This window comes from Bradysia coprophila, unplaced genomic scaffold, assembly GCF_014529535.1.
Source record: "Bradysia coprophila strain Holo2 unplaced genomic scaffold, BU_Bcop_v1 contig_24, whole genome shotgun sequence".
Classification (NCBI taxonomy): domain Eukaryota; kingdom Metazoa; phylum Arthropoda; class Insecta; order Diptera; family Sciaridae; genus Bradysia; species Bradysia coprophila.
Genome location: NW_023503501.1, coordinates 6,224,250 through 6,245,698, shown reverse-complemented (window position 1 = coordinate 6,245,698; position 21,449 = coordinate 6,224,250). Strand labels below are relative to the sequence as shown.

The window sequence follows — 21,449 nt, the reverse complement described above, 5'->3', positions numbered from 1 at the left end:
GGAATTAAATTGCTGAGACTAAGTTTGGAGATGGGTCGTAACGGGCTGGTGATCTTAGAGATATTCCCAAAAGAATTTTTGTCTCGTTCCTTAATAACACGATAACTTGACGTAATCCTCAACGGATTTCCAAAAACTTTTTTTTAATCGACAGGGAATAAAATTACGAAGGCTACGTTCGAAGATGGGTCGTAACGGGCTGGTGATCTTAGAGATATTCCCAAAAGAATTTTTGTCTCGTTCCTAGATAACACGATAGCTTGACGTAATCCTCAACGGATTTCAAAAACTTTTTTTATTCGACGGGGAATTCCATTCCCGATGATAAGTTCAAAGTTGGGCTATGACGGTCGGGGGATCTCAGAAATATTCCTAAAAGAATTTTTGTATCGTCCCGTGATATTATCGTGTTATTAGTTGAGTAATTCTTAATGGTCCACAAAAGACAATTATCCCACTAAGAAAGACATTTTTGGGTTAACCTCGTTAATGGAATATACTGGAGTAATATTCTAGGATTCATTCCAAAATTTTGTGTGTGTAATATCTTTATATCGATGATAAGGAAAAAATTAAAGTTTGGACGAGTGTGAACTTTGCGGCCAGAGCGAAGCGAGGGCCGTAATCACACGAGTTTCATTTTTATTCAATATGTAAGCAAGAAATTCGCCTCTTTCCAGGGTCTGTATCTCGTGCTGCCTTTTTTATGGTATCTTTTCATCAGAATCCTTTTTTCAAAACACACGACCGCAATAACGACCACGAATGTATCAGCTTTCAACAGAAAGTAGATTTGGTTGTAGTCACTTGACCAGTTCTGAAAAAAGTGACCAGTGTACCGAAATTTTCATAAACTGCTCAGTTTTCTCAGGGTTGGTCAAACTGCTACAACCAAATCTATTTTATGTTGAAAGCTAACACATTCGTGGTCGTTATTGCGGTCGTACATACTTGAAAAATGATAATTTTGGTGGAAATATATCACCAAAAGACAGTATTTTAAAATCACCCAAATGTATACTTTTCAGCAAATCATCGATGCCTCTTAAGTACTGAAAATACGTATGAGCCAGTATATGATCAAGTGCTGGAATTTCTCATATACGTGTTTTGTATCGAAAGTAGGGTGGGCATACCCTGCTATACTTTTATATACTTTTAGAGTGATTTTTTTTTGCTCGGATTACAAAAATCTTCTTGAGAAAAGTAGTCAGTCAGTCAAGGGATCTGACCCATCCAAAAGATGGGGCCTAGTATTATAATCCGACCAGTAAGTTATGTAGTTTACGTGTATGATATTTCCGATATAGTTTAGTAAAAGCGTTGTCAGATTCCTCGCTTCGCTCGTATCAGCAAACTCACATCTATTGCGCAAAACAACACCATTTGCAAGTTAGTACAAAATAGCTATTAATTTAATGCAGACAGGCATACAGTCGACGTCAACGAAATTTAGACGTGAATTTGCTACAGTTGTTTTCAGCTGGCCCGCTCTGGTGAAACTCTGAAGACGCATGAGTAGTTTTGTATAAGTGTACCATCTGAAAAACAGTTGTAGCAAATTCATGCCTAAATTTCACTAACGTCATAACCCGAGCACTAGCCCGAGCACTAATTTTTCCAATGTCAAAAAGTAAAATTTTCAAACATGCTTGTACGACTAAATGTGTTGTGTGTTCTTATTCACACCAAAATATCATGACTACTGTCTTTACAAAGAAATGCAAGACCAATTTCTTGTGTTCATGCTTGGAGCAGAGCTATGCCAACATTATTTATTGAATCTGTTATTTCTTATAATCGCTAAACCGAACTGGCGTGCATACGTTATTTTGCACCAGCTGGTCCCATTTGGAATTGTATGTGACCAGCTGGTGCAGCGATTGTATGACCGAACTATTTGATTTTCGACAAAATAAAACCTTCATTTTACTATGAAAGACTGCAATTATAGCAACAGTTTATAACTGATTTTCGTCGTCGTTGGTTGTCGACTACGTAGTCTATACAGTACCATCGTAGAAAGTCCTAATTGGTGCTGAGTAAAGGTGCTCAATAGATCATCTTAAAGATAAGGTACTTTCAGACATAACCTCACTTAAGTTTCGTTAAATGTTTCGTTCGTTCATTTGTATGAGATTTTTTTTTTGATGTACATAGATGGCATTTCAAACGGCCTTAAAGATGATCTATAGCATAGTTTTCTTCTAAGGTGAAATGAAATGTCAAACCGTCATCCATAGAGCCATAACCTCAACACTATTAACAATGCAATTGTCAAAATAACAGAGAAAAATAAGTTGTGGTTATGGTTCTATGGATGACATCGGTTCGTGTTTGGTTCATTTTGTTCGGCTTCGAAGAAACCTATAGTAATAGAAGAGTTGGTAGTGTCAAAATAATACTCTGTCAGTTGTATTTTAACATGTCAATTATTCTATAGGAGAATGATGTTTAGAAACTAAGAAGAAATTTAATAGAGTTTTCCCATATTTTAGAACATTCTGTCATAGAATTACTGCTGTCACTGCGCTTATTTTCATGTGAACCAACTTCACATTTGTTCTGTAGTGACCAAGGTAAATATAGTGAGGAGGTAATGCCATTCAGACGCCTAGGACATAAGTTTGATGCCAATGACATCTTTTTTTTTAAATGGTTGCCTACGATTTACTTGTATTTCACAAAAATATTTTCGCTATCTCACAGCAGATGGCCCGACTTTCTATTCCATTTTTTGCTTTCAACGAAGGGATGAGATTCGGTTATATATGGCATTACCTCCTCACTATATTTACCTTTGTAACACACTTGTCCCATACTGGATTTGCCGCAAGAATAATGCTTTTTCCAACTTCAAGCAAAAGTGATGGTCGACAGCTGCCATATAGAGTATTATTTTGTATGAAATGGTCTTTCACGTATTTTGCAGTTAAATTACACACTGTCAACCTATTTAGAGTAACACTCAGGCTCGAAGTGCGTTGAATTTTCAAATGAATTAGTTGTTGACGACGTGCCAAAAGAGTAAAATTTTAGAATTTCTTGGATCGTTTTGGATTTTATGTGACGGCTGAGGTATATACCAGGAATATCTTTGTTTTTCCCCTGTAATCATTTTTCAATTCAGGCGTTGGGGATAGTGTAAAACTATAGCACTAGTTTCACTAGTTTATAGCACTAGTATTTTCACGTACTGATATGATCGCAGACTCTCCGTCTACAATGGGCAGCATAGTGTGTTAAAAAAGCAAATATCCATTTGGAACCAAAGAAATTTATTATGAAAACGAAAAATATTCATCAGAGTCTCAAAATATAAAAAAATAAAACAGATTAACGCAAACATAATGTAAATGCAGATAAACATAATTCAAGTGCAAGTGTACGAAGCTAGACAGCGATCTTCTCCCAGGCTCCATAATTTCCTTTCTTCAACGCCAGATAAAATTGCTCTTTCACTTTCTGAAAGTTAGCAATTCCGTCATTGGACCGATACGGTAGCTTTTGATTTATGCTGTTAAACATACGCATAAAGGAAAGCTTCGATATCTTCGATGTGTGTCCGCGATTTGTTAAACCGGTCAACAAATCAAGAACTTCTGGCCCGTTTTCATCGTCGGATACATCGCTCCAACAAATGCCATACTTCATTGACTCACGTGCAGGAGAGTTTTCGGTTTCAATTAGTGATGTGGATTCGAAGTATGGCTTGTTCAAGCGATAATCGGAAGGTAGAACGGGCAAAATGTCTGTTAAGCGTCCACCTATTGCTCGATACAAGTGAACGGGACTGTAACGGCTGCCCAGGACAATAGATTCCAAATAAATTGGTTTGATGAATTTAGCCAACTGGGAACCTTGTAGTCCGAGTACATTCCATCGCGCAATTTTGTCGGAGCATGAAAGGGAGGTGATGCGGAAAATCTGCAAATAGAATAATTGATTGATTGACCAACAACAGTGCAAATAAAAGCTTGTTTCATCAATGAAATTTACATTTTCCGATATTGGTTCTGTCCCTCCAATTTTTTTGATTCTCAACGATCCCATTTTCGCCCTAAGGTGAAAGTTTCGTCAATTATAGTCTGAGTATTGCACGGACTTATTCACTGACTTACTCATTTTTAACTTGCATCAGGCCTCTCAAACTGAACACGCGAGCATCACCGCAGGGTATTGCATTGCAATACAAATGAAACTTCACCCCGTCTTTCAGTCGAATATCTTTGCCTTGCCATTCAAATACAGACGATTTTTCTGGAATTAAGTTGATATGGAAATGTGAGAACAGCGAAAGGAATGTTCCGATAGGTAAACGAACTCTTGCGCATTTCATTTAGTTGATGACAAAGGAATCGCTTGAAACTTCGCCGAGCCACCACCTCTGCATGCATGTCATGCAGAATGGTACCACCTCCGTCACGGTTCACGTTTTCGAAGCACTTGGTTCCAGTACCAATGGCAACCACTTTAGCACTTGGCGGCGACAGTGCATGTGTAGTCATTACGATTCCAGCTAGTACTTTGTGTTCCTTGTAACGAAGATCGCGCACCATAATGTCATCGAATTTGGTCTTTACCATTCTGTAACAAACGTCGATGTTTAAAACGGTGGTAATAGAAAAACAACAACAACTGACCGTTCAATCTGATCAGCGAATTCTTGATTCAATCGAAACGGCAACAAATGGTCAGGCCAACGAATATACTCTCGTCTGAAATCACACAGCTCCTTGAGAACTTTCTCGGCCACATGCTCTCTAGCATCATCGATTGAATTGCCCATATTGTAGTAGGTGGTTCCACGGATCTGTGTGTGGTATTCAAATCCATCGCTTTTCTTTTTCCATCCTTCAGCAGTAATTTCAGGATCGAATAAACTCTCCAAAACCTTTCGGTTTGGATCGGCATACTGACTCGGATGTTTAATCGCATACTGGATAGGCGTATCATTCAATCGTGGCTTCTTCGCTGCATTATGGTCATCGGAATTGGATTCACGAGCTCGCTTTTTACGATGATCGTCAGAAAATGAATTTGTCTTTCGAACGAAAATATTGTCATCTTCTCGGCTGGTATGATTACTACCTGATGACAGTCTCTTTGCATACGAATGATCGTCATGAGAAGGGGATCGGGCTCGCTTTCTATGATTCTTTTTAAGAGCAAGAGCTTCCAGTTCAGCATTCGCCGACAAGTTGAGAACCTCCTTTCGGTAACGAGTATATTCTTCCAGCGGTGTATATAAACCAGCAAGGCTGTCTCGTTCGTCATGACTTTGATTTTCACCTTTTTTAGTGAATGGATTGCGAACGATCCATCGATTTTTGGGAATTGATGTCGTCCCCACCTGGGAAGTTCGGATTAATTTCGATGGAATTTTCCGAATTAGATTCATTTTAACTTAAGGGACGGGATGCTGAACTGAAAAGTTACATTAAAAGGAAACGAATTCAAGTTCGAATGATATTTCCAGGCTTTCGGTTCAGTGAATGAGAAACTTAACCACAATTTATCGCTCCACTTACCTGCCCTATTTCTTCTCTTTTTTTGTGATTTAGATTATTCAGATACGAAATATGAACGTAAATGGTACGAAAAGGGACTTTGAATTTTTACATAAACGAAAAACTCACAGAAAACAAAATTTGTAGAAAAATATATTTACGTGAGGTAACATAATACCTCTTACGACAATGTTAGTCCTCAAAATGATTTTTTTTCTCCTATTGTTTGGTTTGACGGTCAACCAGATGTAGTAAAGCACAGTAAAAGCTTGGAAATAATTCAATAAAGGTACAAAAAGAGCGCCAAATCATGAATCCTAATTGTAGATATGTTGGAATTTTGCCAGACCCACGTTCACAACAGCGAAAATAACAGCAAGTAATGTGCTACCATTCGCGAAGCCTTGTTTATTTCCTTTAGAATAATATGTTTATCAGCGATGAATTAGTTATTTATGCAATAGGAGGACATGGCACGCAGTAGTAGTTTTTGTCAAAATATGTCAAAATGTTATAGATCACGCTCTACTTTCCATCGTTCCGTTCAGTGTAAACGGCGTATTTTGTATGGAGAAAAATGGTTTTTTGCTAATACAAAATATAAATCCACATATTACTCGGACCAGCTGCCAACTTTAATTAGAACATTTAATTTCATTCCAAAATAAGTTACTTCCTGATTATGTTAAATCCTGTGTATTGAGCAACTCGTATAAAATTCCCTTTCTCCGAACAAAAGTTGCCATTTATCCTGAATTTACGTCGCCCTCTAGTGTAACGTCTTGTGAACTAAATCCATGTCCTATTGGCAATCTGCCTTCTGACATACGACAACAAGAAAATTATCTATCACCGAGTTTCATTCAACCAAAGCACCTAGCATAGGAATACATTATTTCGGGTGTCAAAATACTACTCTATACTTATATTAATACCATTTATAGCACTAACGTTGACTTAAACTTTGTATGAAGAAGTTACTTATATATTTCAAGTTTTACGTCAACTTATAATTACAGTGAAAATCGTAGTCACCCTATCAATCACAATATCATTATGGTCTATAGGAATTAGATAGAGTCATGGCAGAGTAAAAATAAACCAGGCAAGAGCAGTTCATTTTTAGAACGTCAAATGATGGACCTAACACACTGTATGAAAATAAACTCAAATGAACCACGGTGGGGTTGAACAAAACTTAAATAGAGTCGAGACACCACCTCTGATTTTTTTTCTTGTTCTGGTTGAGGGACTCGAGTACTATAAGAAACTGTATTCAGTTTCCGGATCTGTCCAGCAGTTTTGGAGAACCGGCAAACGTGGCCGTGCGGGACCCACGAGTCAATTTAAATACAGATTGTTATAGCAACGGATAGAGGGACTAATTGTAAGTTAATTCGTGTCAAAATTGCTTCTCTTAACAACCTGGCCACGGAGCAACTGCCAGCTAAAGTCGAAATTTGGAAATTTCGCCATTTTTGAATGGTGATACAATTGCTAAATGTTTCTCATATGCAGAATGAGCACCAGCTGAATATCACCAGCTGGTGTACAAACAAAAACACTTTGTATTGTATACAATTCAAAGACAACCTACACACAGTGCATTTCTACGTTAACGTCATCTACGCGCACATAACACGTGTGAATGAAGTAAACACATTGTTAAGAATGTGTTTTGATTGTTTATCATACGATAAGTGTGTGTTAGCAGATCCAGCTGGTGATATTCAGCTGATGCTCATTCTGCATATGAAAAATATTTACAGGATGTATGTCTTTTGGATTTTACAAAATGTGTCTCAATTGTACAATATTTGAAAAAATTTATTGTCACCATCCTCGGCGAAACTTCAACTCATCTGTAATACACAGGTAGACCCTTCTTGCAACAAAACAATAAGGCCTGATCAGGCTGCAGTCTCACTTGCCATACCAGCCTCACAACAAGTATCTGTTTACACATTTTGTTTGCAGCGAGGTCACTCTACGATGAAATTTTCAATTTATTATCCATCTTCAAGTGCCCGTTCCTTTAGGATGAGTGGTATTGATATCGATTATTCATAAATAAAGTTATTTGAAGCAATTCTGACATTAATTACGTGTATCAGGAGTCGGTTAAAGCTGATTTCGCTACATGTTAGAGGAAATTTACCCCAAAAATATGTGGAAATCAGCTTTAACCGACTCCTCTATCCGTTGCTATAACCATATGTGTTTAAATTGACTCGTGGGTCCCGCACGGCCACATGTGCCGGTTCTCCGAAACGGCTGGACAGATCCGAAAACTCAATACAGTTTCTTATAGTACTCGAGCCCCTCAACCAGAACATGAAAAAAAAATCAGAGGTGGTGTCGCGACTCTATTTAAGTTTTGTTCAACCCCACCGTGAACATTGACATGAATTGAGTTAATTTAATTCGCAAAATGTAAGGCTACTTGATAATTCAGGTTCCTAGTCAAATCAAGCGCTCCTTGCCGTCTAAAAGTAGTATTTAGACACGCCAAATATTCTATTTCTATTCTAGGTGCTTTGACAAAAAGTTGTTACATTTCGTTAATAGGAAAAATGATTTTCCTTGAGGTGTAGCGTGAATGTCGTTGCGCATTTTAGAAATTAAATTAGGAAGATAAATCTTAAAAATAAATGCAAAATAGCAGTGCTTACTAAGCACTGCTTAGTAACTTCTGACTTCTTCTTGCACCTCTCATTTTAAGAATTACCTCAAAAAAGAAATTCATCACATCATCACTTTCTCCTCGTTCCGTAAAAAAAAATTACTTCTCAACCAACGTGACCGTTGACCACTACATGGTGCCAATATGTTTAAATTTTAAGTACAACTAACGTCAATCGAATTTGTGCCTGAGTTTGCTTCAACTGTTTACCAGCGGGTCTACTCATACAATTACACTGCTTATGTCGTTTAACCATAGATCATTGCATATGTGAATGTGGTAGAGCAGTAGTGTGTTCGGATAAATGAACAACTTCTAGAAAAACTAAATCATGCTTAGAGACACAACTCTGGTTGACGTTAACTGTACGACTATCCTCGATGTTTCAAATAATCAGCACTTTTTCCTCCACAACCAGATCGCCTATATCCAAATATCCATTTTACATGCTGATTGAAACTTCCGGAAGTCGCATGGACCATGATGAAGAGAAGTTAAATAATTTTTTGCAACATGTGATGGAAAAACGACTAGTACTTGATGGAACGGTGACCAATGAGCCCGGGAAAATGAAGGTTAACCAAATGTTTAATGTCCAACACACCGCCGTTTCTACTTAGATCGCTTTTAAGTGTGCACTATGCAAAACTTTCAACTATCCTCTACCGTTCTTGTTATTTTCTATAAATGTTAGGTACATGCTCTACATTCTACATGTTACAATGTAGTAACAGTTACATGTTTCTATCCTTCGTTTCTATTTACACAAATCCACACTCAAATTATTGAAATCACAGAAACATTAGCATTATACTGCATTACGTATCTATCTAAGCTAACTTTTCCTGGCCATGCTTAAAATGGAATTTTAAAATCAGATTCAAAAGTGAGAAAGATGAAACTCCATAGTGAATATGCTCTATTAAAAGACGGAAACCTTGTCATGACTATGACATGTCGTCAATTAAAAACGGCATGTACCTTAGAATTATTGATGCGTCCCAGCTCTTAACAAATTAATATTTTCAAAGTGACACAAAAGACGTGCTATAGAAGCGACGGTGGAGTATGGCACACTTCACCTTTTCTCACGAAAATTTTCAAAATTGATCCACCAAACAAAACTTATCTAAAAGGCTATTTGGGAACCACGCGAAACCATCGGCAGCGCAATGTTTGAAGATTGTTACAGTTTCTCGTACGACATATCCGTGCCGTTAAAGAATTTCTACGATATGGTGGAAGCGACGAAAAAGCAAATCGGCTCACTTCCGGCAACAGTTTTTGGTTTTGGTCATATTGGGGATTCAAATTTGCATTTAATTGTCAAATGTAAAGAATATGATACAGAAATCCATCGTCGACTAGAGCCATTTGTATATGAATACACATCGAAACTTTGCGGCAGTATCAGTTCAGAGCATGGAATTGGCTTTTTAAAAACGAATTACTTGAAATATTCTAAGAAATCTGAATGTTTTGATGTGATGAAAGAGGTGAAACGCCTAATGGATCCCAATGGTATACTCAATCCTTACAAGGTTCTTCCTAAAAAATTTGTTTAATGTTAACTTCAAGTATGAAGAGTTGTTGAATTTTAATGTTTGCTGAGAGGAAATGATTTTTTTAATGTTTTAATGTTGTAAAATGATGAAATTAATTAAAAGCGCTCGAAATAAAGTTGGTCATCGTTAAGTAAGTGCGGGGTTCTTAATGTTTAAATGGGTACTTGGCAGAGAAATGATATCGGTTCTCGCAGAGTCGGAGCGTGACCTGCCGTTATCATTTCTCTGGTACGGGCTATCATTTCTCTCTAGGTGGACTGAACGTTTTCTAGCTTTCCTACTTAAGGCCAAACGTTGTATTGTAATGTAACTGTTACAACATCCACTCAATGGGTACACGAGGTCTAACCGGAGAGATTGCGTTTTTGACTTAAAAATTGGATTTCTCTTCGTCATGCAAATATTTACAAATTGGACTTGTCGTACTTGAATTTCAAGTGTCAGCTTCGGTACTTGAGAGTGCTATGTTCTGAGTCAAAAGCGCAATTTTTCCTCTTACAACCACTAGACACATTTGACAAAAGACTTCAGATTGATTTAAGAAATTTAAATTTATTCTCGCTGTGTAACTTATCTCAAAAAGGCTATTTGGGATCCGAGAGAATGCATCAGCGCTGCGATATGTAAAGATGGTTATTGTTTTCTCTACGACATATCCATTCCGCAAAAGTATTTCCACCACATGGTGCAAGCTACTAAGAAGCAACTTGGCTCCCTTCAGACTAAAGTCTACAGTTTCGGTCACATTGGCGACGCAAACTTGCATTTGAGTGTAAAATGCAGCGAATACGACGAGAATGTTCATCGCAAGCTGGAACCATTTGTTTATGAGTACACTGCGAACCTTCGTGGTAGCATCAGTGCAGAGCATGGAATCGGTTTTTTGAAAACGGATTACATGAAATTTTCGAAAAGTAACGAGTGTGTTCACTTGATGGGAGATATTAAAAATCGTATGGATCCCAATGGAATTTTAAATCCGTACAAAGTGCTTGGGTAAAATGTTAGTTCGCAATTTGGGAGATGTTATGGTAAATGGGACACAATGGTAGTTAACCATCACGAATTAATAAATTATTTGGATGAAAAACGTTTCTTTTTAATCAGATCTCTTAAGAGGCACCGGTACTTAGCAAAAATTGTAGCTTACATTCGTGTGCCTCATATTTCATTTTTGATGACATCTTTCCATCAGTATCCTTTTTTTAAAATGTACAACTGATCTTTTCAGCAAAGCACCGATGCCTCCTAAATCAAAATTTTACTGGCGTTACGTATCACCAATACCAAATCTTTTACTTCGTTTGATATAAGCATCTAATTTAACATTCGTTTTTCAAAGCGAAGGATAACCAACCAAAGTTCATCGCTGACTTTTGTCGTTACTCTCGTTAACAGCTGAAAAAGTCGTGTTGTTAATTAAGTTCGACTGACAACATTTTGTCTAACAACTAACAACGTTTTTCCAAACTAACAATTGCATTGTGGATCGTTCACATTTTATATGCTTCCTTACAAACGTTTTTAGAACTTTGATACTCACAAAATCATTGGCCTTCGGTTTTGTATAGATGCTACAATGTATTTATCTCAACAGCTAATCTGGACGCCTCGGGAATCGATCGGCCAAGCCATATTTAAAGATACTTACAGCTTTTCATACGATGTATCCCTCCCGTTAAAACATTTCTACGATTTGGTTGATGCAACTCGAAAACAATTGGATGAATTACCAGTAAAAGTTTTTGGCTTTGGTCATATCGGTGATTCAAATTTGCATTTAGTTGTGCGATGTAGTGAATTCGACCCGAAAGTGTATCAACGCCTGGAACCGTTCGTGTACGCATACACGTCAAAGCTTTGTGGTAGCATCAGTTCAGAGCATGGAATTGGATTTTTGAAAACGAATTACTTGAAATATTCTAAGAAATCTGAATGTTTTGATGTTATGAAAGAAGTGAAACGCCTAATGGATCCCAATGGTATATTGAATCCTTACAAAGTCCTTCCAGAGAGATTTTAGTATATTCCATGAATGTATTTAGGGATATACAATCAATGTACTTCAATCTGTTGACTGTTGACATCATCAGAAAGTAGGGAAAATTTTATTTCAATTCATTCTACAGTAAATTCATCAGAAATATATTTATGTGATCGAGCAAAAAGGTTTTTTAGTAAATAAATCTTCGGAGTCCAAAGTTTGGATTATCATCATACTGGTTCATTCTCTTTATCGATCGTTAAATTAAGTATTCCCGAAAAATGAGTCACACTTTCATGAAGTGTTCACTAAGTTTTCGATGGCTCGAGAACACACACTTAGTCAACAAATGTGGCAGAGGAAAGTAAACCAGGCATGAGCGCTTGATTTGACTAGGGACTTGAATTATCTAGTAGTATTTGTGTTTTGCGAATACAATTTTTCAATTTATGTCAGTGTTCATTTGAGTTCATTTTCATACAGAGTGTTAGGTCTCTTGTTTGACGTTACAAAAATGAACCGCTCATGCCTGGTTTATCTTACTCTGCTGTGGAGCGAGATACTCTTTTCCGCGCACTTTTCATTTTCAGATTAAAATGAACACCTTACTCATAACGGAATCGTTATAATATTCTAAATAGGTCACCAATCACTCCATTCCCATTCTACATGCTAGTGGAAACATCTGGTAGTAATGGAGCTCATGACGAGGAAAAACTAAATTATTTTTTGGAAACCAGTATGAACAATGGCCTTATACAAGATGGTACCGTGACGAACAATCCAACAAAAATAAAAGTAAGAAATTGTCCCTAGAGACGCTAAATAAAGAAGATGATTAACATTAAAATTTTCCAGGACATATGGGCGCTTCGCGAACAAATAGGTGCAGCAATTTTAAGAGATGGATACTGCTTCAAATACGACATTTCGTTGCCGTTGCCACAATTCTATGAAATTGTGGATATCATGAAAAAGAGACTGGGCAATCAAGCCAGACGGATATGCGGTTACGGTCATCTTGGCGATGCCAATTTACATCTAAACATATCCAGTTCTGAATACTCTGCCGATCTGCATAAACAAATTGAACCATTCGTATACGAACACACATCGACGTTGCGTGGAAGTATTAGTGCCGAACATGGTATTGGTTTTATGAAAACGAAATATCTGAAACTTTCAAAGAATCAACAAGCAATTGATTTGATGGGGGAGGTTAAGCGCATGATGGATCCGAACGGCATTTTGAATCCTTATAAGGTGCTTCCAAGATTGTAGTGATAAAATTAGATGTTTTAAGTTAAAACTTTTGTACAAAGAAGATAATTCTTAGTTTTGTAAATGATATTTTATGATGATTAAAAAGTGACCTGCAAAAATAAATTGCGTGACAGAACTTTTACCACTTTTACATTCAACATTTAATCTTACTGTTACTCATCTGCTGTTGACTACCACGATAGTCACAAGTTCGAGCTGTAGTTCCTATTTACCAAAATGTACTATAAAAACGTTGATCAGACACTAGGCGTAACGTAGAAATAACGTTACAGGCTTTAACATTTCAAATGTCTCACTGACATTTTTTTCAAAGAATGCCATTGTGAATTCGCAATGACACAATGAAATTCTGAGAAAAATTTGACAGTAAGACATTTGAAATGTCAAAGACTGTATAACAGTTTTATTGACTTTGTTATTTCTAAAAGTTAAAACAGAGACAAGAAGCCGAGGAAAAGAAAAGGAAGTTAGTTGCCTTGTCCCTTGTCAGACAAAATTTTCTTTGAGTAGTGTCGAACATTTCAGAAAAGGTAAGTAACTTCACATTCGCCTTACATTGAAGCTCACGAGAATCACCAAAAATTATCAAATTACACACACGGATTTTTAAAAACCGACACATTTTCTGTTTCTGTGTTTTACTTGAGTTTCTCATTTCTCCATATAAAATTACATGCAAAATTCACAAAAAACCACTAAACGACTAAATAGAAAATGTGTCGGTTTTCAAAATTCCGCGAGTGTAATCTAAAACTAATCTGAAGAATGCGTATAGCTCGAATTTTTAAAAATCGTTTTTCAACCCTTGTAATTTACATGATTCTGTGTTCCCTAGGGTCGAAAACACCTAGCGAAAACAAGAAAATTGGTTTAGGTTTCAAAAGCATGTAATAGTATTTTACATGACTAGGGATAAAAAGATGAAAAGTAGAGTTTTCGTGTTAATTTTGTTGATCCGAGGCGAAGCCGAGGTCAATAAACACACGAAAACGAGACTTTTCACTTTTATCCCGAGTTATGTAATGGATTTTACATGTTGAGGGCGTCGAAAGACGTGCTTCAAACATGAAAAGTATGGTTTTCGATGCATGTAGCATGTAAATTCCATGTGCATAACTACAATGAACGTCAACACAAGGTATGGTCGAATGTCAAACTTTGTATGTAGCGGAGGACATAGCGATTTCATATAAACAAACTAACCTCTTATGAGAGGTGAGTTTGTTTATAAGAAATCGCTATGTCCTCCGGTTTGTATGAACAGACCATACCTGATTTATACTTTCATTGCACAACTAGGGATAAAATGTAACGTCTCCTTTTCGTGTGTCTATTGACCTCGGCTTCGCTTCGAATCAACAAAATCCCTTTTATCCCTTGTTATGTAAATAACTGATTGTACACATGTTACGAAACCACAACAAAACATCAGTGTCGAAAGTTGTCGTCAATTAACGCCGTAAGTGTGCCTAAAATGTAAATTTGATGAAAAAGTGAACCGAGAAATACATTTCAACGATTCGTTACCCAAAGTGAAGATTTTGACATATTTTATATGAAAGATGTGTCAAAATTCTCACCAGAGAAACTTAACGAAGAGTTTCTGCACGAGCACTTGTATGAAAATGCCGCTACGTTAGAAAGACCTCCGCACTTTCCATTTTGAATTTCGACCGCACTTACGGCGTGAATAACAGTTTTTTGGTCTCTCAATATTCGATGTTATTAGCAATTACACGCAAAGAGTACAAGGAGCGAAAACGACGGTTTGCTATGTAAGTGACCTGATTTGAATAGATCTTTAATGGATTAGAGGGCGGAGTCAACTATCTCTTATCCAAACTAAACTGCCAAGTAAACCGCTAAATGCTGTAATGGCCTTGTCAAACAATATGACCAAAATGCAGTATTTCCATACGTTTTAACAGATATGGCAGATATTGGCAAAAAGGGCAAAAAGTTGAAATCGATCCAACTTTTTCCAAATTTGAGCAAGTGGTATACCAATCTTTACGTGTCAAAATTTAAACAAAAAAGAAATTTTTCGAATTGAATTGCATTGAATTCAGACTAAAAAACATACCTAACGCCGACCCGTACGAAACACCTATTCGTATCAAAAGCCTTTACTGTGAAACTCTTCATTTCTTTTACTTCATTCTCTACTGAAAAGCTATTCGCCTTTTAAAATCACCTACATTATCATTCTTTGCCTTGTTAGCATATACAAATAAATTGCCGGAGGCAATATAGACAGCCCCGTACGAAGTCAACTTTCATAAATTCCTATTTAAACAGCTATATACCGCTATATTTACCTATATTTTCCTATAAATAAACATTTCACAGATGAATATGCTATTATATAGCTCTATATGCCTGTATATAGCTCAATATAGGTGAATATAGATATATATATAGATGTCCATATATGGAATGCCTGAAACACCCAACACACATAACAAATTATTTCCATGTTAACAGAAACACTCTAAGTACCATTTTTCCCAATATATATCACTTTTATTAAAATCCAATATGGCCACCGGCAGCCATTTTGTTAGGAGACCGGAAATTTTACCGACGCTTTACATTCGTTAATACCTTTCAAACAAAAAAAAAATCATGAAATTCGGTCAAAATTTACTCGAGATATTGACAAAATACTCTACGTTCACTGTACGGCCGAGTAGCCAGATAAGAGCTCACTCCAAGAGACCTAGCTCACGCTCCGGAGAACATAATTTCATAAACTTGGTACGGTCCCTGATTGGTACGGTCAATACCTATCTAATAAAGCTAAAACGAACGAAATATGTTCAAATTTGGCCGACCTACAAGCAAAAACTGCTTGCCGCCCTGTGCCTGTTTCACACCAAGGGGTCTAACTCACAAGTCGGTCATCCGATTTCCATAAACTTTTTTTTTGTCGATCGGTATTGTAAATACCTTTTATTCGATGTATCATTTACGAGTATAGCGTTTAAATGTCCGGAGATATCTTCGAAAAACCGTAAAGCACTTATTGGGCCCCAGCTCAGGAGGGGTCGATCCAAAATCACTCATCTTCGAACTTAGCCTGTCTTTTGACATTACCAAACGGGGAAAAAAAGAATTTTCAAAATCGGATGCGTTTTACTCAAGTTATCGTGCAGACAGACAGACGGACGGACGGACTGACATTTTTTTTCTTGCTGATTTGGCATCTCTGGACAACCACAATAGGTTTCCCCTTACTCAGGGAGTCCAATTCGACGTGTTACAAACGTATGCGTAAACCTATAAGACCCCAGTACTTCGTACGGGTCTAAAAATCATCCGTTTACTTGACAGTTGTGTTCAAACAATAAAATAGAAGCGTGGTTTACGTAAACGGATGAACATTGTTTGTAAATGGATCAATTTTTCGTCTAAACGGGTGAACTTTTCTTTATTGTCAGTCTTAGTCTGACCAAAATTAATCTGTCAAGGCATGCACAGTAAACTAAACCAGGCAGGAGCGCTTGATTTGACTGGGGATCTGCATCATCTAGTAGTCTTATTTTTTGCGAGGACAAAAAACTTGAAAAATATGCCCATTTACGAGATCAATTTTTCTTTGTACCAGTGGCAACCGAAACGACAGGAGTTTTTGGAAAAATTGGGCTTCAATTATTAAAACAAATTGGAAGCAGAATCACTGAAGTGACGAAAGAAAAAAGAACAACAAGCTACCTCTTCCAAAGAATATCAGTGGCAATTCAACGAGGAAACGTTGCATCAATCCTCAGTACGCTTCCGCCTTCAAAAAATTTAAATGAAATATTTTATTTGTAAAAAACAAAATACCCTCGATTGTTTGTTAATATTGGACAAGGGTCACACAACACAATAAAACAATAAATTTTTCCAATATTCTTTCAGAATCCTGGAAAAAAGAAAAAAAAATCATAGAGACATATAGCTTCAACAATTAAATCGATAGTACATTACGCCCGTGCTTCCAAATTTTTATTTTGACGAGTGAGTGTCTTCGGATCGGGTGACAACGCTCCAACTCGTCAAAATAAGAATTTGGAAGCACGGACGGACATTACTATACATTTACCAGAGAGATGGTAATTTGGCGAAGGACGTCGCTTATCGTCTCTCTGACTATCCCGTACTCATAGTATGCAGAGTATGCAGTATAAAAATAGGGGAAAAACGAGTTAATTTAACGGATTTAACTGAGCTTGATATGTCAAAATTTGTATCTAAAAAGGAAAAAAAACAGTAAATTCAATTGATCTAGATGGGTGATATGACAAAATTTCTACTCTCTTTTAACACTGTATAGACTTTATGATGAGAGAGAAGGAAATAGAATTTAGATTAGTTATTTTAACTTGCCTTGTATCCCCAAAAAATTTATATGAAAAAATGCAATGACAAGATACTTGAAGTAAGGCAAAATATGCATGTTGTGCAATTCAAGGCTGTAAACTTTGGGGACGTACTGTGCTTTAAGTGGTTAAGAAATGTAAATGCCTATATTCCAATTTCTTATGAGCTAAGTGCCATTTACATTGCTGTAACACGTAAACGTAATGATCGAAGGGAAAACAGCGGGTTATTCAGGCCGAAAACACTTACAAGCCATGTTGTGTTGATGCACGACAGAGTAAAGTTAACCAGGCAGGAGCGCTGATTTGACTAGGGACCCGAATAATCTAGTAGCCCCATATTTTTTGCGAATAAAATTTTTCAATTTATGTCAGTGTTCATTTGAGTTCATTTTCATCCAGTGTATTAGGTCCCTTATTTGACGTTTCGAAAATGAACCGCTCCTGCCTGGTTTATTTTACTCTGCCGTGGTTGATGTGATCTACAATAATCAGCCTCTTTGCGCTTGCGCATTATTAAAATGAGCATGCGTAGTGAGAGGAGCATTAAAACGGAGATGAAAATATATAAATGTATTTCCATTGTTCAGCCTGTGGTAAATAATCTGAATATACAATGAAAAACGCAGCATAACTTTCGATCCTATCAACGCAGTTTTGCTCGTGGAATTTCGGCCCTATCGTTTGAAGACATAACAATTATGCTTACGTTCGCAATCTATGGCATAGCATAAAATTTTGGCTTATTGAATGAAATAACGTTCAGTCACAATTTTACTCTCGGTCTTTTAACACTTGCAGTTGCTATTATATTGAAACCGTTTTCAGTACGACTAGTCACTTGATACTTTAATTATTATTAATTTTCATGCTTCAAATGAGGTCAATTGTAAATTTTTCAAGAGTTTGGTACCTTTGCATGAAAAATTTCATATTTACGTAACTCTTTTGGACGATTCATTTTAGACACTTCCGCTTGTTATCTCGCTCCGCTGCAAACTCAAAATGAAACGCACTATATCATAAGAACGCGTTGAAGTTTATTTTTTTATTCATTTGTTCATCCATCCGATTCAATGAAAATTCAAATTCTGAAGCGCACTTACGGCGTGAATACATATAAGGTAAGTGAGGTAGTAGCTGACCGGCTAAGCAATTTTTCAACTTTGGTCATCAGTATCTCAAGATGATTTCGATGAAGCTAAGTTTTTGCTTCGTCAGAATTTAATTTGATCTGTTCCCATTCCGTAGAATATCAGAACTATTGACAATTAATTAATTTTTATTGTAAAAAACTAATTTTACTGAAGCACTGTTTTTGATGCAGTAGCTGACCACAAAAAAACAAGTTTTTTTTACCTGACCAGTCTTGTTGCAGTAGTTGACCGATACAAAATTAAGACATTTTTCACATTTTTCGCAATAATTTCGCATTATTCGACACATTTTCACTCTTATTTCACTGATATTAACCATTTTCAATGATAAAAATGAATAAAAACATAAAATATCAACGAATTTTAATCAACACAACACAACAAAGTACATGGAAGGTGAATTTGTCACATGAAGAAAAATTTACGGAATTTGGTGCGGTAAACTACACAAACATGGCATATTTTTGATGCAATGTTTTGACCACCATGTAATTAATCAAATATTAACTTTTAGACGACGCTATTTATGTTAATCATATTAATTGTCGAACTATTTACTACCTCAAAACACCAAAACTTTGTCCGTTAATAATTCTTTTGTCAATAAAAACCTTAAATTAGACAACACCGATCTTACGATTTTCTTAAGAAATGTGCAACTTTGTACTGAGTGCACTGGTTTCATTTTATGGTTTTATCAAATAAGTAAACATAATAATCGCACTATTTTCATGAAAAAATTAATCTTTAGGCTCTAAAGATTAATTAGAACGTTAATTTGCGTATTTTCATTCGCAATTATTTTCCAAAACTGATAAATAATGTAGCTGGTCAGGTACACCTGCACGGTCAGCAACTACATCGTTTACCTTATTTAGCCTAAAATCAATCGTCCAAGACAGATACGTATGTAGTTCTTTCGCAACAAGTGACGAAAAGTGAGACTTTCCGTTGCTTTTATTGCGAAAAACGTTGTATACAACTCGATGATAAATGCTTTTTTTATGTACATATTTATCACTCGGTTATATAAATAACCATTATGCAACTGGCAGAAAATCAGAAAGAAAATCCTAAATTACTCTCATTTCCGGCCCCGAAAAATGAATTAACTATTATGATCTTCGAATTAATAGTGATTCTCGCGATTCCTTGAATGGATGCTATAATTTCAAGATCACATTACGTTTCACAATGCCTTGTGGCATGATTTCAAATTATTCATCAGCGAGAACTTGTCAACGACTTAAATTCCTTCGATCGACTGAAGCCACCGGATGACTTCAGAGAAATTTGTGTAATTCCTACGATCGAAGAGCTGTTATCGTCACAGTCATCATTCCTGAGACCAAATCAGAACAGTCCGGTTCGTACGCAAACGCAGAACACTATTTCGACGTTCAGTTTTGTCTCCTGCGAGAGGATTTCTTGCAGGCATTGAAGCAAGGCATTCAAGAGTATTTGGCTATGAGGTAAAAATGTCTGATAAATCTGTCTGACAATCATTCCCGAAAGCACACAATTGTGCAACTTTGTCGTTCTCTGCGATGGCAATAATTTATTGCTAATTGAGTCCGAAGTTTATTGGGAATCGTTCAGGTAGGTTTTATTGCATGAAGTCGGAATGCTGTGACTCATAAACTCTGCATCTTAGGCACGTTTTGAAAACCGCTCAAATGCTGAACTTGACCGCATTTCCCCTGGAAAAATATATTGTTCGTGCTATCACCGACGTTGAACCTCCACCCGCACTCTTAGATCCACGACTGGATCCTGACCAAGAGATCATGTTGTCTTCCGAACAAAGACGGTACAATATAAATCCTTTGACAGTTCAAACCTGGTCATCAGCTGATGTGCTTGGATTGGATGCCAATCAATTTGAAGCTTTCAGGGCGGCTTTAACCAAACGATTCGTAATTATACAGGGCGCACCCGGAACAGGTAAAACTTATGTTGGTACGATGATTTGGGTGTTCTGAAGATGGCAATATGGTTGACATGTACATTTGCAGGTCTTCGTGTCGTTGAAGCGATCTTACAGAATCCTCGGTTCAGGACTGGACTAAAAGAACTTCCCGAAGATTTGGACATGTTTTGGGAGTACAAATCGCCGTTGCTTTGCATTTGTTGTACAAATCATGCGTTGGATCAGTTTTTGGAAGGCATAGTGGGCATAATGAATAAAAATTTCTTGAACCCAAAAATAGTGCGCGTTGGAGGACGAAGCAAATCAACGATCTTGAGCGAATTTAATCTACGAGAAATCGTCCGACGAATCCATGAGTGGACTCCATTGGAGAAATTTAAAGGAGAACGAAGAGAAAATGAAGCAACTCCAAGATCGTATAAAGAATCACAAACAAACCACTGCGGAATTAGAGTGGCCTACCGGTATGTACACACAATTTCTGGAGAACAAAATTTTCTTAAGATACGGAGCTTGGAAGCTAATCACGGTGCGGTTGAATGAATTTTAACTGATTATTTCGATGCACTTTTGATATTTTTGGATATTATTAGTCAGCTCGGAGCCCTGAACAAGGTTCCACAAAAATTTTTGATTTTCATCCGTACCGTCGGTGACAGTGGTGCATAGCCCATCCTGTCGACAGAGAGAGTGGTACAAAACTGGTTATGGTTGCAATCGGTAGTGCCTGAAATTCTAATAACAATTGTACAAAAAAATTTTACCATTAGTGCAAGGGAAGCCGGCAAAGACACGCTAAAGTTTAAAAAACGTTATTTTCAAACAGTCATACAGGCGTGGATACTTGAGGGATGAAGCTAATAAATAGTTCTCGCAGTAGAGCAACATCTCCTCTACCAATTACCAAAAAATGATTTTTGGAGACAGTCTACGCAGAGGCCGACAGTAGCTCAAAGTTTTTCCCTCATGTTT

General features: G+C 36.8%; 3 protein-coding genes across 9 annotated transcripts in view; 2 read left to right on the top strand and 1 right to left on the bottom strand.

Annotated features, from left to right (window-relative positions):
- LOC119078072 (D-2-hydroxyglutarate dehydrogenase, mitochondrial) overlaps positions 1-13,131 on the top strand; it is a 30,617-nt gene extending 17,486 nt beyond the window's left edge. Inside the window, exons 8-10 of one of the 5 annotated variants that reach the window (XM_037185527.1) lie at positions 8,612-8,768; positions 11,356-11,493; positions 11,556-11,675. In XM_037185527.1, the coding sequence (XP_037041422.1) occupies positions 8,612-8,768; positions 11,356-11,493; positions 11,556-11,558 (298 nt within the window). In that variant the 3' untranslated portion in view covers positions 11,559-11,675. Of the gene's footprint in view, positions 1-8,611; positions 8,769-9,329; positions 9,893-10,341; positions 10,863-11,355; positions 12,072-12,383; positions 12,541-12,600 lie in introns of those variants that run through there. The other 4 variants (XM_037185525.1, XM_037185524.1, XM_037185526.1 and 1 more) reach the window with 4 other exon arrangements.
- LOC119078068 (double-stranded RNA-specific editase Adar-like) lies at positions 3,258-5,749 on the bottom strand. Of its 3 annotated transcripts, XM_037185515.1 has the most exons (7): positions 5,532-5,724; positions 5,052-5,427; positions 4,644-5,021; positions 4,325-4,587; positions 4,122-4,260; positions 4,000-4,060; positions 3,264-3,927 (listed from the first exon to the last, which is right to left on the bottom strand). In XM_037185515.1, the coding sequence occupies exons 2-7, from the start codon at positions 5,399-5,401 to the stop codon at positions 3,394-3,396; spliced, it is 1,725 nt and encodes a 574-aa protein (XP_037041410.1). In that variant the 5' UTR covers positions 5,402-5,427; positions 5,532-5,724; the 3' UTR covers positions 3,264-3,393. The 3 variants fall into 3 exon arrangements, with proteins under 3 accessions (XP_037041408.1, XP_037041410.1, XP_037041409.1); XM_037185513.1 differs by having other exon boundaries at positions 3,258-3,927; positions 4,644-5,427; positions 5,532-5,749; XM_037185514.1 differs by having other exon boundaries at positions 4,644-5,427; positions 5,536-5,724.
- Positions 13,132-20,048: 6,917 nt separating the features above from the next.
- On the top strand, positions 20,049-21,020 carry LOC119078155 (helicase required for RNAi-mediated heterochromatin assembly 1-like). The gene is made up of 3 exons (XM_037185629.1): positions 20,049-20,146; positions 20,202-20,506; positions 20,563-21,020. The coding sequence occupies exons 2-3, from the start codon at positions 20,224-20,226 to the stop codon at positions 21,018-21,020; spliced, it is 741 nt and encodes a 246-aa protein (XP_037041524.1). The 5' UTR covers positions 20,049-20,146; positions 20,202-20,223.
- Positions 21,021-21,449: the final 429 nt, after the last annotated feature.